We start from the raw sequence: 16,157 nt of genomic DNA, 5'->3' as shown, positions 1-16,157 counted from the left end.
AACAGATACTGAGTGCCTACTGTTTCTGAGGCATGGTTTTATGAGGGGGATACAGGGATGAACAAAACAAAGCCCCTGCTCTCATGGAGCTTACATTCCAGTGTGTGTAGGCTGGGGGAGCTCTCCAGATAGATTCAGATAGTGATAAAAGCTCTGAAGAAGAATTATGGAAAACACAGGGATAGAGAGTGGGAGGCGCTATTTTAAATAGCGCGATAAAAGAAACCTCTCAGAAGCTGTCATTAACAGGTACCAGAATTCAGGAACGATAACAGGTAGATGTGACTGTCTGGAGGAAGGGTGGTCAGGCCGAAGGAACAGCAAGTGCAAAGGCTCTGAAAAGGGAATTCTCTTGGTGAGTTATAACAGGATCAAGAAGGCGAATACACTCTAGGGAGCATAAAGATTCTACTACAGGCCGGGCGCGGTGGCTCACGCCTGTAATCCCAGCACTTTGGGAGGCCGAGGCGGGCGGATCACTTGAGGTCAGGAGTTCGAGATCAGCCTAACCAACGTGGAGAAACCCTGTCTCTACTAAAAATACAAAATTAGCCGGGCATGGTGGCACATGCCTGTAATCCCACCTACTCGGGAGGCTGAGGCGGAAGAATCGCTTGAACCTGGGAAGCGGAGGTTGCGGTGAGCCAAGATCACACCATTGCACTCCAGCCTGGGCAACAAGAGCGAAACTCCATCAAAAAAAAGAAAAAAAAAAAGATTCTACTGCAGAGTGTAATGCAGTTCTATCATTATCCCGTTCCTCGAGGGTTATCACTCCAGTGAAAGCAATCTTGCGAAGGTTACCAGTGACCTCCACGTTGCCGAATCCCCTAGTCATCTGTCAGCCCTTACGTTGCTTGGCCTTTCGGGCAGGATTTGGTAAGAGGCTACTACAGTAATCCGGATGAGAGTCAGGAAGCTACTATTATAATACAGGTGAAAATTAATGGTAACTTGGATAAGGGTGATGGCGGAGGTGGTGAGTAGTAGTAAAATTCTGGATATATTTTGAAGACAGAATGACGCAATGGATGTGGGCTGTGAGAGAGAGGATTCAAGGATGATTCCAATGTTTTTGGCTTGATAACTGGAAGAAGAGAATTTCTATTTACCAAAACAAGGAAATGGAAAAGACTATAAAAGCAGTTTGGTGGGGGAATATTAAGTGTTTGATTCAGTTTGTGATGCTTTTTAGAATCAAGCAGAGATATAGACTAGGATGTTGTACATATGTAGGGTTTAGGCAAAAAGGAGCTGTAAATATAATTTTGGGGCCAGGCACAGTGGCTCACTCCTATAATCCCAACATTTTGGGAGGCCAGGGGTGGGAGGATCACTTGAGGCAAGGAGTTTGAGACCAGCCTGGGCAACAGAGTGAGGTCCCATCACTACAAAAAAATTAAAAATTAGCTGGGTGTGGCAGTACCCACCTGTAGTCCCAGCTACTGAGGAGGCTGAGGTGGGAGGATCGCTTGAGCACGTGAGGTCAAGGCTGCAGTGAGCTGTGATATATATATGTGTGTATATATATATATATGTACATATATACGTATATATGTGTGTGTATATATATATGCACCAAGGAAGTGAGTGTAGATGGAAAAGAGCAGAAGTCTGATTACTGAGCCTCGTGAAATCACAACATTTAAAGATCTGGAAGAGGAGGAAAATCCAGGAAAGGAGAATGTGAAGCAGGTTGTAAGGAAATGAGTAGGTCAGGTGTGGTGGCTCATGCCTGTAATCCCAGCACTTGGGGAGGCTGAGGTGGGAGGCTCGCTTTAGCCCAGGAGTTCCAGACCAGCCTGGGCAACATAATGAGACCCCACGTCTCTACAAAAAGTTTTTTTAGTAAAAGAGGGAGGGAGAGGGGGGTCAAACTTGTCATATCCTGTGGAGAGGCTAAGCAATGTGAGGCCTGAGAAATGACCAATGGATTTGGCAGTGTAGAGGGCAGTGTTGACTTTGACAAAATTGCCTTTATCTATTTCATTTTATTTTATTTTTTATTTTTTTTTAAATTAAGTATTTATTGATGATTCTTGGGTGTTTCTCGGAGAGGGGGATATGGCAGGGTCATAAGATAATAGTGGAGAGAAGGTCAGGAGATAAACACATGAACAAAGGTCTCTGGTTTTCCTAGGCAGAGGTCCCTGCGGCCTTCTGCAGTGTTTCTGCCCCTGGGTACTTGAGATTAGGGAGTGGTGATGACTCTTAAAGAGCATGCTGCCTTCAAGCATCTGTTTAACAAAGCACATCTTGCACCGCCCTTAATCCATTTAACCCTGAGTTGACACAGCACTTGTTTCAGAGAGCACGGGGCTGGGGGAAAGGCCATAGATCAACAGCATCCCAAGGCAGAAGAATTTCTCCTAGTCAGAACAAAATGGAGTCTCCTATGCCCACCTCTTTCTACACAGACACAGCAACAATCTGATCTCTCCTTCCTTTCCCCACACTTCCCCCCCTTCTTTTCAACAAAACCGCCATCGTCCTCATGGCCCGCTCCCGATGGTCGCTGTCTCTTCGGAGCTGTTGGGTACACCTCCCAGACAGGGCGGCCGGGCAGAGGCGCTCCTCACCTCCCAGACAGGGCGGCCGGGCAGAGGCGCTCCTCACTTCCCAGACGGGGCGGCCGGGTAGAGACGCTCCTCACCTCCCAGATGGGGCGGCCGGGGAGAGGCGCTCCTCACTTCCTCCCAGACGGAGTGGCAGCCAGGCAGAGGCGCTCCTCACCTCCCAGACAGGGCGGACGGGCAGAGGCGCTCCTCACTTCCCAGACGGGGCGGCCGGGCAGAGGTCCTCCTCACTTCCCAGACGGGGCGGCCGGGCAGAGGCGCTCCTCACCTCCCAGACGATGGGCGGCCGGGCAGAGGTGCTCCTCACTTCCCAGAGAGGGCAGCCGGGCAGAGGCGCTCACTTCCCAGACAGGGCGGCCGGGCAGAGGCGCTCCTCACTTCCTTCCAGATGGGGTGGCAGCCAGGCAGAGGCGCTCCTCACCTCCCAGACGGGGCGGCCGGGCAGAGGCGCTCCTCACTTCTTTCCAGATGGGGTGGCAGCCAGGCAGAGGCGCTCCTTACCTCCCAGACGGGGCGGCCGGGCAGAGGCGCTCCTCACTTCCTTCCAGACGGGGTGGCAGCCAGGCAGAGGCGCTCCTCACCTCCCAGACCGGGCGGCCAGGCAGAGGCGCTCCTCACTTCCCAGACGGGGCGGCCGGGAAGAGGTGCTCCTCATCTCCCAGACGGGGCAGCCGGGCAGAGGCGCTCCTCACTGTCCAGACGGGGCGGCCGGGTAGAGGCGCTCCTCACTTCCTCCCAGACGGGGTGGCGGCCGGGCAGAGGTACTCCTCACCTCCCAGACGGGGCGGCCAGGCAGAGGTGCTCCTCACCTCCCAGACGGGGCGACCGGGCAGAGGTGCTCCTCACTTCCCAGATGATGGGCAGCCGGGCAGAGACGCTCCTCACTTCCTATATGGGATGGCCGCCGGGCAGAGGCGCTCCTCACTTCCCAGACAGGTAGGCCAGGCAGAGGGGCTCCTCACATCCCAGACAATGGGCGGCCAGGCAGAGACGCTCCTCACTTCCTAGACGGGGTGGTGGCAGGGCAGAGGCTGTAATCTTAGCACTTTAGGAGGCCAAGGCAGGCGGCTGGGAGGTGGAGGTTGTAGCGAGCCGAGATCACGCCACTGCACTCCAGCCTGAGCAACATTGAGCATTGAGTGAGCGAGACTCCGTCTGCAATCCCAGCACCTCGGGAGGCTGAGGCGGGCAGATCACTCGAGGCCAGGAGCTGGAGACCAGCCAGGTCAACATGGCGAAACCCCGTCTCCACCAAAAATACAAAAACCGGTCAGGCGTGGCGGCGCGCGCCTGCAATCCCAGGCACTTGGCAGGCCGAGGCAGAAGAATCACAGGAGCCCGAGGCAGGGAGGTTGCAGCGAGCCGAGATCACGGCAGTACAGTCCAGCTTTGGCAACAGAGGGAGACCGAAGAAAGGGGAGAGGGAGAGGGAGAGGGAGAGCCAGAGCCATTTTATTTTTTTGAGACAGGGTGTCACTCTGTTACCCAGACTGGAGTGCAGTGGCACGGTTATGGCTCACTGCAGCCTCAACTTTCTGGGCTCAAGCAATCCTCCCACCTCAGCCTCCTGAATAGCTGGGACTACGGGAGTGCTCCACCACAACTGGCTAGTTTTTTAAAAGTTTTTTTTAGAGATGGGGTCTCACTGTATTGCCTAGGCTGGTCTCAAACTTCTGGGCTCAAGTGATCGTCTCACCTCAGCCTCCCAAAGTGCTGGGATTACAGGTGTGAGCCACTGTGCCTGGCCATAAAATGGCTTTTAGTGTGTGGTAGGGGTGAAAACCCACCAGGAATGGATTCAAGGAGTAAAGGTGGCTGGGTGCAGTGGCTCACACCTGTAATCTCAGCACTTTGGGAGGCTGAGGTGGGTGGATCACCTGAGGTCAGGAGTTCAAGACCAGCCTGGCCAACATGGTGAAACCCCATCTCTACTAAAAAAATACAAAAATTAGCCAAGTGTGGTGGCATGCGCCTGTAGTCCCAGCTAACCAGGAGGATTATGAGCCTGGGAGGTCGAGACTGCAGGGAGCCATGGTTGCCCCACTGCACTCTAGCCTGGGCACAGAGTCAGACCCTGTTTCAATAAATAAATACACACATAAGAAAGAAGCAAGGCCATGGCCTCCTCAGCTATACATGCTCCTTGGAAAATTCTTTCACATCCAACCTTCCTTTCCATTCCCATTTTTTCCCTTTCCAATGCAAACACTTACGACTCCATGCTGGCCTGGTACAGACCCTCCTTGATAAGATAGTCCTACACTTGGAGAAATTTAAGTTCTCTACAAATTGATAGGTCCCTAATGTGTCCATGGATAAATGCTGGGATCCTTTTCAAATAGCCTCTCTGAGGTTTGTTGACCTAGCATGACAATTTCCATCTTCCTGTCTCCTGCTAAGAATCATGAAGTCCACTCTTCCATTTCCTATCATGAGGCCTGTCTTCTCCTGCTGACTACAAGATACAGTCATGTGTCACTTAATGATGGGGATATGTTCTGAGAAAAGTGTTGTTAGGTGATTTCATCACTGTGCGAACATCATAGAGTCCTTATACAAACCTAAGATGGTATAGCCTACTACACACCTAGGGTTTAAGGTATGACCTGTTGCTTCTAGGTTACAAACCTGTACAGAACATTACCGTACCGAATACAATGGGAAGTATTTGTGTATCTAAACATAGAAAAGGTAATGCATTGTGCTATGACCTTATGATGGCTTTGAATGTCACTAGGCAATAGGACTTTTTCAGCTCCATTATAATCTTATGGGACCATTGTCATATATGCCGTCTGTAGTTGACCAAAATGTTATGATGTGGTGCATGACTCTACTTCACACTGTGAAGAAGGCACTCAAGTAGAAAAGAAAGTCTGTCATTTTCTTGTGTTAGGGAACTGGATTGTGATTGGCCAACTACTGGCGGGTGAGCCCTCCTCTTTTCCTACAATTCATATAAAATGACAAAGTCCTATTTAAATTGTGGGTCAGTGCTTTGGCTTTATTGGCAGGGTCCAGATCAGTAATGATGTGGAGAAGCAGGCTGCTTGTGGTAGGGGCCCTTTATACCTTATTTTTGCATTCTTCTCCTTGCCCCCCTCTTCTGCTCGGCTTGGTCCCTAAGCTGTTTCTTTTTCTTTTTTTTTTTTTTTTGAGACAAAGTCTTGCTCCATAGCCCAGGCTGGAGTACAGTGGCACGATCTCGGCTCACTGCAACCTCTGCCTCGCGGGTTCAAGCAATTCTCCTGTCTCAGCCTCCCGAGTAGCTGGGACTACAGGCACACGCCACCACGCCAGGCTAATTTTTGTATTTTTAGTAGAGATGGGGTTTCACCTTGTTGGTCAGGCTGGTCTGGAACTCCTGACCTCAGATGATCCGCCCGCCTTGGCCTCCCAAAGTGCTGGGATTACAAGCATAAGCCACCATGCCCCGCCGCTGTTTCCTTTTGCTTTTTTTCTTTGAGATGGAGTCTCACTCTTGCCCAAACTAAAGTGCAGTGGCACGATCTCAGCTCACTGCAACCTCTGCCTCCCAGGTTCAAGAGATTCTCATGCCTCAGCCTCCTGAGTAGCTCAGATTACAGGCATGCATCTCCGTGCCTGGATAATTTTTGTGTTTTCACAAAATACAAAAAGTAGAGATTAGCAAAATGCAAAAAGTAGGGGTTTTACCATGTTGGCCAGGCTGGTCTCGAACTCCTAACTTCCAGTAATACGCCCAGCTCAGCCTCCCAAAATGCTGGGATTATAGGTGTGAGCTGCCGCACAGGGCCTCCCTAAGCTGTTTATTTTCAGAAAGGCTGTGCTGTTTCAGAAGGGATTATGAACTGACCCTGAAGGCTGGTCTAAGGAGCCCCTGCCTTTCTTACAAATCTAAGTCACACTGGGTGTCTTGTTTTTGGTCCTGAGGCTAATTTGACTTTTTATCGGTCCCTCTCAGTCCAAACGCCAGGAAAGAGAGACACCCCCACCCAGCTCAGTTCATTTTAAACATTATAGTCCCTGGTCTTGGAGCTGGTATGCTAGGGATGACTTGAAATTACACTCTCTCCTTGATGATCTTTGAAATCAAGATGTCATGATTTTGATCTAAGGGAAAAAACTGGAAACATCCATTCTGACTAGCTGGGATCATGGTATCTGTGGGTGGATGAGGCTTACAAAGAGAGACAAAGGCTGGGCGTCCTAGCTCATGCCTGTAATCTTAGCACTTTGGGAGGCAAAGGTGGGCGAATCACTTGAGATCAGGAGTTCAAGACCACCCTGGCCAACATGGTGAAACACTGTCTCTACTAAAAATACAAAAATTAGCTGGGCATGGTGGCTCAACCCTGTAATTCCAGCTACTTGAGAGACTGAGGCACGAGAATTGCTTGAACCTGGGAGGCAGAGGTTGCATTGAGCCGAGGTCGCACCATTGCTTTCAAGCCTCAGCAACAAATGGAAGAGACAGTCTCCAAAAAACAAAAACAAAAACAAAAACCTTTCATTGCCACCTTCACAGATATCCAGAAGTCACTGGAAAAAGGAATCTACCAATGAATCTCAGCATCTCCTCATTTTGCTCCTAGACCTAAAACCACCTTTGTATTGGGTGACCACCAGCCTCTAGATTTCTGTCCTCTGGGGATACCAAGAATTCACAATCTGCCTTTAACATGCTTTTATTTCCCATTGTACCTTCCCCATCTTTACTGAGCTAATGCTTCACCTCACTCCTATCTATATGCCTGTTGGCTTTAATTCTTTCCCATCTGTCCAAATCTAATTTGTTCTTTAGGGCTTGGCTTAAACCCTATCTCCTCTGTGTGAGAGAGAATTTAATGGTCATGTCTACACGGAAAGCCAGGCACTGTGCAGAGATTTAGGGATTCAGAGATGCACCATGAGTAAGGACAGAACCTGCCATCAGGGAGCTCACAGTCTAGTAAGGGAAACAGATTGGAAAGAATGACAGGGTACTATGGTAAGGACCATGGGACTGTGTAAACTCCAGCGGCTCCGAAGACAGAGTTGCCAGTTATGTGTGTAGCACTGGGAAGGTTTCCTGTGGGAGATGACATCTGAGCCAGGGTCTGAGGCTGAAAAAGGGGCTTCTTCAGGAACTCCCCCTGCTTTGAATTCCCATAGCACTTATTAAGCCCAGACCCTCCATGGACTCCCGCTTTCACTGCCTTTGCTTGCAAGTTTATTTACATTCTGTCTCCAGCTAAACCAATTTGGAGATCTTGCCCCCGTGTTCCCCATGGTCCGAGCACAGGGCCTGATACCTAATAAAGGCTCATACATATTTGTTAAATGAATAGAATAAGTGAATCCCACAGACAGGTGTCTCTCTCCTCACATATTTTATCCAGAGCTTCCCTGAGCAAGTCAGGGGGCTAGATTCCTTCCTAAGGCTTCAGGAAGAATGGCCAAGTCAGTGGAATATGCCCCACTTCATGGCCTTGCTCTTTTACTCCCTGGCTCCCCCGGTGTCTCTTTCTGTCTCCAAATGTGACCCTGCAAGGCCTCTTTTTTAAAAAAAAAAAACTCCAGGCTCCAAAATCTCTCCCTCAATAAACTACCCTTTTGACTAAGCTATGGTATATAATGGAATACCATGCAGCTGTGGGGATGGCTGAGAATGAGACCTCAGCGTAGACACCTTTTTTTTTTTGAGACAGGGTCTCATTCTGTTGTCCACGCTGGAGTGCAGTAGCACAATCAAGGCTCGCCTAAAGCCTCAACCTCCCCGGGCTCAAGCGATCCTCCCACCTCAGCCTCCCAAGTAGCTGGGATCACAGGCACATGCTACCACGCCCAGTTATTTCTTTGTATTTTTAGTAGAGATGGGGTTTTGTCATGTTGCCCAGGCTGGTCTTGAACTCGTGAGCTCAAGCGATCCTTCCTCCTTGATCTCCTGAAGTGCTGGGATTACAGACATGAGCCTCTGCACTCGGTGGATGATTCTGGAATCAAATACCGGTGGATTCCCAATATTTGATTCTGGAACTACGTGGACATTTACCTGTTTAAAAACTGTAAACAAACAAACAAACAACCAAGCTAAACCTCACATTGAAGATGATGAAAATAATTCACCCAAGACTGAATAACTGATAGGTAATTGGATTTTCACTTTGAGCTTCAATAAATTATTTGTTGACTGAACATGTGAATATTCCCCCACTGCACCTCTGGACCCCCACTTTAGTCCTTTGCTCTCTCCTTCTCCCTGGAGAAGAAGCCTTCTATACCTAGGGAGAGCCAGAGGCTGGACACTGGAGAGATAAGGGCACAGGCCAACCATAGCCCTCTGTACCGAACCTGGTCTGCCTCCTGGATATCCCATCAAGTACAGGCTTTTTGGTTAAAGTCCTTGCACTTTGATGATTTCTATTTCCAGTTTCCCTTGGGGGAAGAGATGGAGCTGGTATTAATATTTTACAGTTGGGAAAATGATCTGGATATTTCATATGTTCATGGCCAGTTGACCTTGAAATTGAAGGAACCCAGGTTTTGGGGTTTCTTTTTGAGATGGAGTCTCGGTCTGTCACCCAGGCTGGAGTGCAGTGGCGCAATCTCAGCTCACTGCAACCTCTGCCTCCCGGGTTCAAGCGATTCTCCTGCCTCAGCCTCCTGAGTAGCTGGGATTACAGGCACCCGCCAGCTAATTTTTGTATTTTTAGTAGAGACAGGTTCACCATGTTGGTCAGGCTGGTCTTGAACTCCTGACCTCAGGTGATCCACCCACCTCGGCCTCCCAAAGTGCTGGGATTACAAGCGTGGGCTACTGTGCCCGGCCAAAACCCAGGTTTTATAGGAGATTCCCAAACCATATCTCCCCCCAGACCTCTTTCCTGGGCCCAGACCCTCCTGTCTACCTACCAGATAATTCCACTGGATGTCTCTTGGCACCTCAACAAGCCAAAAATGGCCTCATCATCTACTGAAACTTTGCTCTCCTCCCAATTTCCCAGTCCCATTGAAGAGCACCACCATACATGTAGTTACCCAAACAGAAACCCAGGTTTCATCCTAAATTATTCATTCTCCCTTCATCATCCTCCAATTTATTACCCTCATGCCTACCCCTCAGCCCAAATCACTCAGACCTAAACAACTCCTAAATCCTTTCCTCCAGCTCTGCAGGCACTGCCCTAATCAAGGCTTTCAGCATTTTAATATTTTATTTTTGAGATGGAGTCTTGCTCCATCATCCAGGCTGGACTGCAGTGGCGTGATCTCGGCTCACTGCAACCTCCACCTTCCGAGTTCAAGCGATTCTTCTGTCTCACCCTCCCAAGTAGCTGAGATTACAAGCTCCTGCTACCATACCTGGCTAATTTTTGTATTTTTAGTAGAGACGGGGTTTCGCCATGTTGGCGGGCTGGTTTTGAACTCCTGACCTCAGGTGATCCACCTGCCTTGGCCTCCCAAAGTGCTGGGATTACAGACGTGAGCCACCGAACCTAGCCGCTTTCAGCATTTTAAAACTGATCATAAATCTCCAGCCTGGATCACATGCCAACCTGGATGCAGGCAAAGCCATCATTTTAAAAATCAAAGCTCATTATGTCATTTTCCTGCTTAAAGCCCTTCGGTGGCTTCTAATTATCATTAAGATAAAAGTCCAAACTCCTCACTGGGGATTACAAGGCCCTACAGAATCTGATTTGGTTTTTTTTTTTTTTTTTTCTCCCTCATATAAAGCCATCTGGGTTTGGTACTTTTTGTTGTAAGTAGATTTCTAACTACTGATTCAATTTATTATAGTCTGTTTAGATTTTGTTGCCTTGTTTTTTTTTGGTAAATTATATTTTCTAGGAAACAATCAATTTCAAATTTATTGGTATAAAGTTCATAGTATTATTACTTTTTTTTTTTTTTTGAGATGTAGTCTCACTCTGTCGCCAGGCTGGAGTGCAGTGGCACAATCTTGGCTCACTGCAACCTCTGCCTCCCAGGTTCAAGCAATTCTCCTGCCTCAGCCTCCTGAGTATCTGGGACTACAGGTGCACGCCACCACACCTGGCTAATTTTTAGTACAGACGGGGTTTCACCATGTTGGCCAGGATGGTCTCGATCTCTTGACCTTGTGATCTGCCCGCCTCGGCCTCCCAAAGTGCTGGGATTACAGGCGTGAGCCACTGCGCCCGGCCACTTTTTTAAATAAACAAAACCAAGCCACTTCCTCTGCAAGCCTGCCTTGAACTCCCAAGTCTGCATTAGATGGCCTTTGAGACAGGGTCTTGCTCTGTCACCCTGGCTGGTGTGCAGTGGTGCAATCTTGGCTCACTGAAGCCTCAACCTCCTTGGCTCAAGCAATCTTTCTGCCTTAGCCTCCTGAGTAGCTGGGACTCCAGGCGTGTGCCAACATGCCTGGCTAATTTTTGTTGTTGTTGTTTAGAGACAGGGATCTCACTATGTTGCCCAGGCTGGTCTTGAACTCCTGACCTCAGGTGATCTGCCCGCCTCGGCCTCCCAAAGTGCTGGGGTTACAGGTGTGAGCCACTGCGCCTGGCTCCTGCTCTTCTAAGTGTTCTTGTAGCAGCCTGTACTTAACTTTATGGCTTATTTTCTGTTTTCCTCACTAGAATGCAAACTCCTTGAAAACCTTGCTTAGTGCTTGGGTCCATGGTAGGCGATCAGTAGAGTTGTAGAATGAAGAGAGTGAATTATACCTTCTTAATTCCTAGGAAGAATTCCCATTCTTAGGACACAGAGAACAAACAATACATCATGGGCATAAATAGCTCTTTTCCTCTGTGCAATTACATTCAGATCCCTAGTGTCACTCTTTTTTTTTTTTTTTTGAGATTGCTCTTTCGCCAGGCTGGAGTGCAGTGGCGTGATCTCGGTTCACTGCAACCTCCACCTCCCGGGTTCAAGCAATTCTCCTGACTCAGCCTCCCGAGTAGCTGGGATTACAGGCATGTGACACCATGCCCGGCAAATTTTTGTTGTATTTTTAGTAGAGTTTAGTAGAGTCTGTGCTAATCTGTGCTAGCCAGGATGGTCCCGATCTCCTGACCTCGTGATTTGCCCACCTCGGCCTCCCAATAGTGTCACTCTTTATAGTTATGATCCATCTCTGGCCGTTCATTCCATTCCACTCCACGCGACTCAGGTCCCTGGGGAGGTCTATTCTCTGGAGTAGGGCTGGGTCTAGGCTGGACTCGCGCAGCCTCCGCTTCCCTGGCTCTAGGCCAATGAGTCCTTGCACTGAGCCTTCTTGCCAGCAGGTGGCACTTGAAGCCTGAAAGCTACACCAGACCCTGTCTCCTCCTCCTTCCTGTTCCGTTTCTTGAGAGGGCACATAACCCTGCTTGGGCTGCGCTAAGGCTTGCAGTGGGATGCCCTCGCCACGGGGCCTGACTCCTGGCTCCCAAGCTGCCGTGCCTGCTTCCTTGCCTGGATGCAGTCATTGCCTGGACCTCTCCTTTGCCTTAGAGTCCAACAGGGTTATAGAGCATATGCTCTAGCCAGAACTAAAACTAGGTGGGGCACTTAAAGATTGCGTATGCACATTCTTTGTTTTTGAGACAGGGTCTCACTCTGTCGCCCAGGCTGGAGTGCAGTGGTGTGATTTCAGCTCACTGCAACTTCCGCCTCCAGGCTCAAGTGATCCTCCCACCTCAGCCGCTGGGACTACAGGTGTGTGCCACCACACTCGGCCAATTTTTAGTTTTTTGTAGAGATGGGGTTTCGCTGTGTCGCCTCAAACTCCTGGGCTCAAGCGATCCTCCCACCTCGGCTTCCTATAGTGCTGGAATTACAGATGTGAGCCACCATGCTGGATGAGCTGAGTCTTGGAGGAGGGGAGGCTTATTCTATCTAGGTTAGAAGAAACAATCTGAATAAAAAGCGAAGCAGAAATCAACCCTGTGTGTTCCCATATGCTCCCCAGCTCATCAAAAGCTCTGCCTACTAAAATCATCTCAGGCTGCTCACATGTCACCTTGCCCGAGGACTTTTTCCTTGGGGGACCTTGGTCTCTTCTGGGTGACTTAGCTTGTACCTCTCACCTGCACATTTAACCTATTGTGCCAAAGTGCGGCTGTCACGTCTTCTTGAGCACCTGGACCACCCTCTGCTTCCTCAGGCACTCCTAGGAGCTGGTGGAGTTCATTTGGAATTCCATGTACCTGTGATAGGTACCCTTGATCCTGGGTTTCAAGATGTTGCATTGAGATCCTGACCCTCTCCTGCCATGCTCCAGCTTTCAGCTTTAGCGAACCCAGGCCAATCAGCAGATCTCTTGTAGGGAAATGAATGTCCCACAAAGGCTGTGAATGAGACTCCTCTTTCAGGCTGGAGAAAGGAGGGTCAAAGGAAAGAGTGATTTGAGGATTCTGGGACAAATTTAAGAAAAGCTCACATTTTGCTTATGCCCCAGGCCTGGTGCAATGAGAAGAGCAAAGCCTTCGCTTTGATACCAGGGACACCCCAAGAGGGGAAAGGTGGCAGATAGATAAGGTAGGAAAGTGGCCAACTCCTTTGAGAGATAATCTAATATCCCAGAAAGGATAGGTTAAAAGTGAGGTTATGAACTGGTGTGGTGGCTCACATGTGTAATCCCAGCACTTTGAGAGGCCGAGGTGGGCGGAACACTTGAGGTCAGGAGTTTTGAGACCAGCTTGGCCAACATGGTGAAACCCTATCTCTCCTAAAAATACAAAAGTTAGCTGGGTGTGGTGGTGCACACCTGTAATCCTAGCTACTCAGGAGGCTGAGGCAGGAGAATCACTTGAATTTAGGAGGCGGAGGTTGCAGTGAGTGAGTCAACATCGTGCCTTGGTAACAGAGTGAGCAAGACTCTGTCTCAAAAAAAAAAAAAAAGGAGGTTCTTAAACTGCTCGGTAAATGCTCAGGTTAGTACCTTCCCAGTGGAGCCACAGGTGCAGAGTCAGGCCTTTGTTCTTCTCTGGCTGACAAGCACTCCCTACTAACACATTTAGAGCAGCCGCCTCACAGGAAGGGCCGAGTTTTCGGTGTGGTGGTTCTATGATGTTGGCCATGCCAAGGAGACATGCCAGGGAGCATTACCTGGAGGTTCTGGGGGCTGCAGGCATTCTGGAGGAGAGCTGAAGCAGAGGCTTTGGGACCTGGAAGAAACCTCAAGGCTCCTTTAGCCCATCCCTAGCTGTCATTTTATAGATGAGGAAACAGGTGGGAAATGACTTGCTCAAGACCACACTGAGTTAGTGGCAAAATTGGGTCCACCATACAACACTGGTTGTTATGGTTCTGGTTCTTTTTTTTTTTTTTTTTTTTTTTTTGAGACAGAGTCTCGCTCTGTCACCAGGCTGGAGTGCAGTGGCGTGATCTTGGCTCACTGCAACCTCCACCTCCCAGGTCCAAGTGATTCTCCTGCCTCAGCCTCCCAAGTAGCTGGGATTACAGGCACATGCCACCATGCCTGGCTTTTTAGTAGAGACAGGGTTTCACCATGTCGGTCAGGCTGGCCTTAAACTCCTGACCTCGTGATCTGCCAGCCTCAGCCTCACCAAGTGCTGGGATTACAGGCGTGAGCCACTGTGCCCGGCCAGTTGCTTATGGTTCTTAAAACTTAGGTCCTCATGGTGAAATGCGTAGGGCAACGTGGCAAAACTCTGTCTCTACAAAAAATACAAAAATTAGCCAGGTGCGGTGGCATGCACCTATAGTCCCAGCTACTCAGGAGGCCGAGGTGGGAGGATGGCTTGAGCCTGGGAGGCAGAGGTTGTGGTGAGCCAGGATTGTGCCACTGCATTCCAGCCTGGGTTGCAGAGCGAGACCCTGTCTCAAAACAAAAGCAAAAACAAAAAACCCCACACAACTTAGGTCCACCACACTAGATGATTCCTCACATACTCCCCATCTTAGTTCTTTACTGTGGGGCATGAATAAGCAAGGACTGTGTATCTTGGCCCAGAATGAAATGCTAACCAAACTGTGCGGGGACAATGCCACCACTAACTTCCAAAAGCCCTCACTTTTTGTCTGTGCCCAAAGCTGCCCTTCATCAGAAACAACCAGACTCTGGTAGAAAGAAAACAGGTCTGCTTCCAGCAAGATCTCAAACCCAGTGGGGACATAAAATGAAAAGGGCCCAGAGGACCCTAAAATAAAGAAGACAGGGAACTTTGGGGATGTTTATTGCAAATGGTTATAATTTAAGTGATATTTTACAATTGTTTAAGACAGAGGGCAAACAGGCTCTAAGCCAGTCCTCAGCTTTAGAGGCCCATCCTGGAGGGGAAATGGCACTTGCAGGGAACATGAACTCAATCACTATTGCTCACTAAGCACAGGGTCACACTGGAGTCATCTTAGGGAGGCTGCGAGGAAGAAAAGGGAGTGCACACAGCCATGAAGCAACTACTTTAAATTCTGAATCTTGCTGTGTTCCCACTGAGCACGCTGCCTTCCTAGAGCAGGACTCGGAGCCATCCCAGGGACTAACACAGATCCTTCCTGGGATACAGGCTTCTCACACTAGCGTAGGGTGCCTAGGTCATCCTCATCATTATTTATCATCACAGACATCACAGTTTAAGACCAGACTTCTTTATCTATCATCACAGCCTGCCAGATATCTTCCCTACTTGTGGCTTTAAAACACCAGCAGGAGGGAAGTCAAGGAATGTTCTTGTTAGTATAAATCCATAGCAAAAACGATTTGAGAACTGGATGCTTCCCAGGGTTGGCAGGTGTGTGGATGGTTCCCTGCATTCTTTATCCACAGGATGCTTGAATGGGTAGTGCTGTTGAGGCTGACAAATGTCTGAGCTTTTCAGACTTGTTCATGTTTTTGAGAACCTATGGGGATACTCATTGGGCAGAATCAGAATCCAGCAGAACACGGGGACGGGGAAGGGTAAAGAGGGGAAACCGAGAGAGTCCTGAGGTCATCCAGGGAGGAAGGGAGACTACTTCTAGAAGCAGCAGCACAAAGGGCTCTGCCGAGACTCTGCGGAGGGGGTCCGGGGTACTGGGCGTGGAGAGGTCCCCTCTTGCAGTGTGGGGTTACTGTTTGGGTAAAGCGAAGTCCCAGGCAGTTTCCTGTGCACATTTCCACATGGCCTGCATGAGGCGAGTGAAACCCATGTCTTTGGGCTTTTCCAGGCCTCTCATCAGCCGTTGCTTCATGATGGAAACAAATTCCTTATTGCTCAGCTCGCCATTGCCTAGAGGAAGAGGCAAACACAACAGGGATAAATGTTGGCCTTGGAACAACGCCACTGAGAAAATTCCATTGTCCACACAAAGTGGATTCCAAAGCCCAGACATTCTCAACAGCCAAACTCAATTCTCTTATCTTAGAATTCATTAGTTTATTCCTTCCTCGATATTTCCGACTGCAACTCAGTGACAGTTCAGTGTAGTGTGACAAAAGTTGAATGAAAATACAGTATATGCCAGGTCTTGTGCCAAGTGTTTAGAACAAGAAGATAAATGAGCTTTGTGCTTTGTCCCTTGAAATACTCCCAGGTTGTAGGAGAGACAAATTATTATATCACAGTGTGGGGTAAACAGAGGATGCTATGGGGGCACAGAGGAAGAATCTCCCACCCTGGCTGAGGGTATTGCAAGTATAGATAGTAAAGGCTT

The 16,157-nt window shown here is 49.1% G+C and overlaps 1 protein-coding gene across 4 annotated transcripts in view; it reads right to left on the bottom strand.

The window, feature by feature from the left end:
• Nucleotides 1-14,685: 14,685 nt before the first annotated feature.
• MICU1 (mitochondrial calcium uptake 1) overlaps nucleotides 14,686-16,157 on the bottom strand; it is a 260,802-nt gene continuing 259,330 nt past the window's right edge. For all 4 annotated transcript variants that reach the window (XM_002820833.6, XM_063727353.1, XM_009245493.4 and 1 more), the window contains one exon: nucleotides 14,686-15,733. In XM_002820833.6, the coding sequence (XP_002820879.3) occupies nucleotides 15,573-15,733 (161 nt within the window). In that variant the 3' untranslated portion in view covers nucleotides 14,686-15,572. The remainder of the gene's footprint in view (nucleotides 15,734-16,157) is intronic.

This window comes from Pongo abelii, chromosome 8 (genome assembly GCF_028885655.2).
Source record: "Pongo abelii isolate AG06213 chromosome 8, NHGRI_mPonAbe1-v2.0_pri, whole genome shotgun sequence".
In the NCBI taxonomy this organism is placed as follows: Eukaryota; Metazoa; Chordata; class Mammalia; order Primates; family Hominidae; genus Pongo; species Pongo abelii.
Note: the sequence above shows the minus strand (reverse complement) of the source record. Positions and strands in the feature narration are given on the sequence as shown.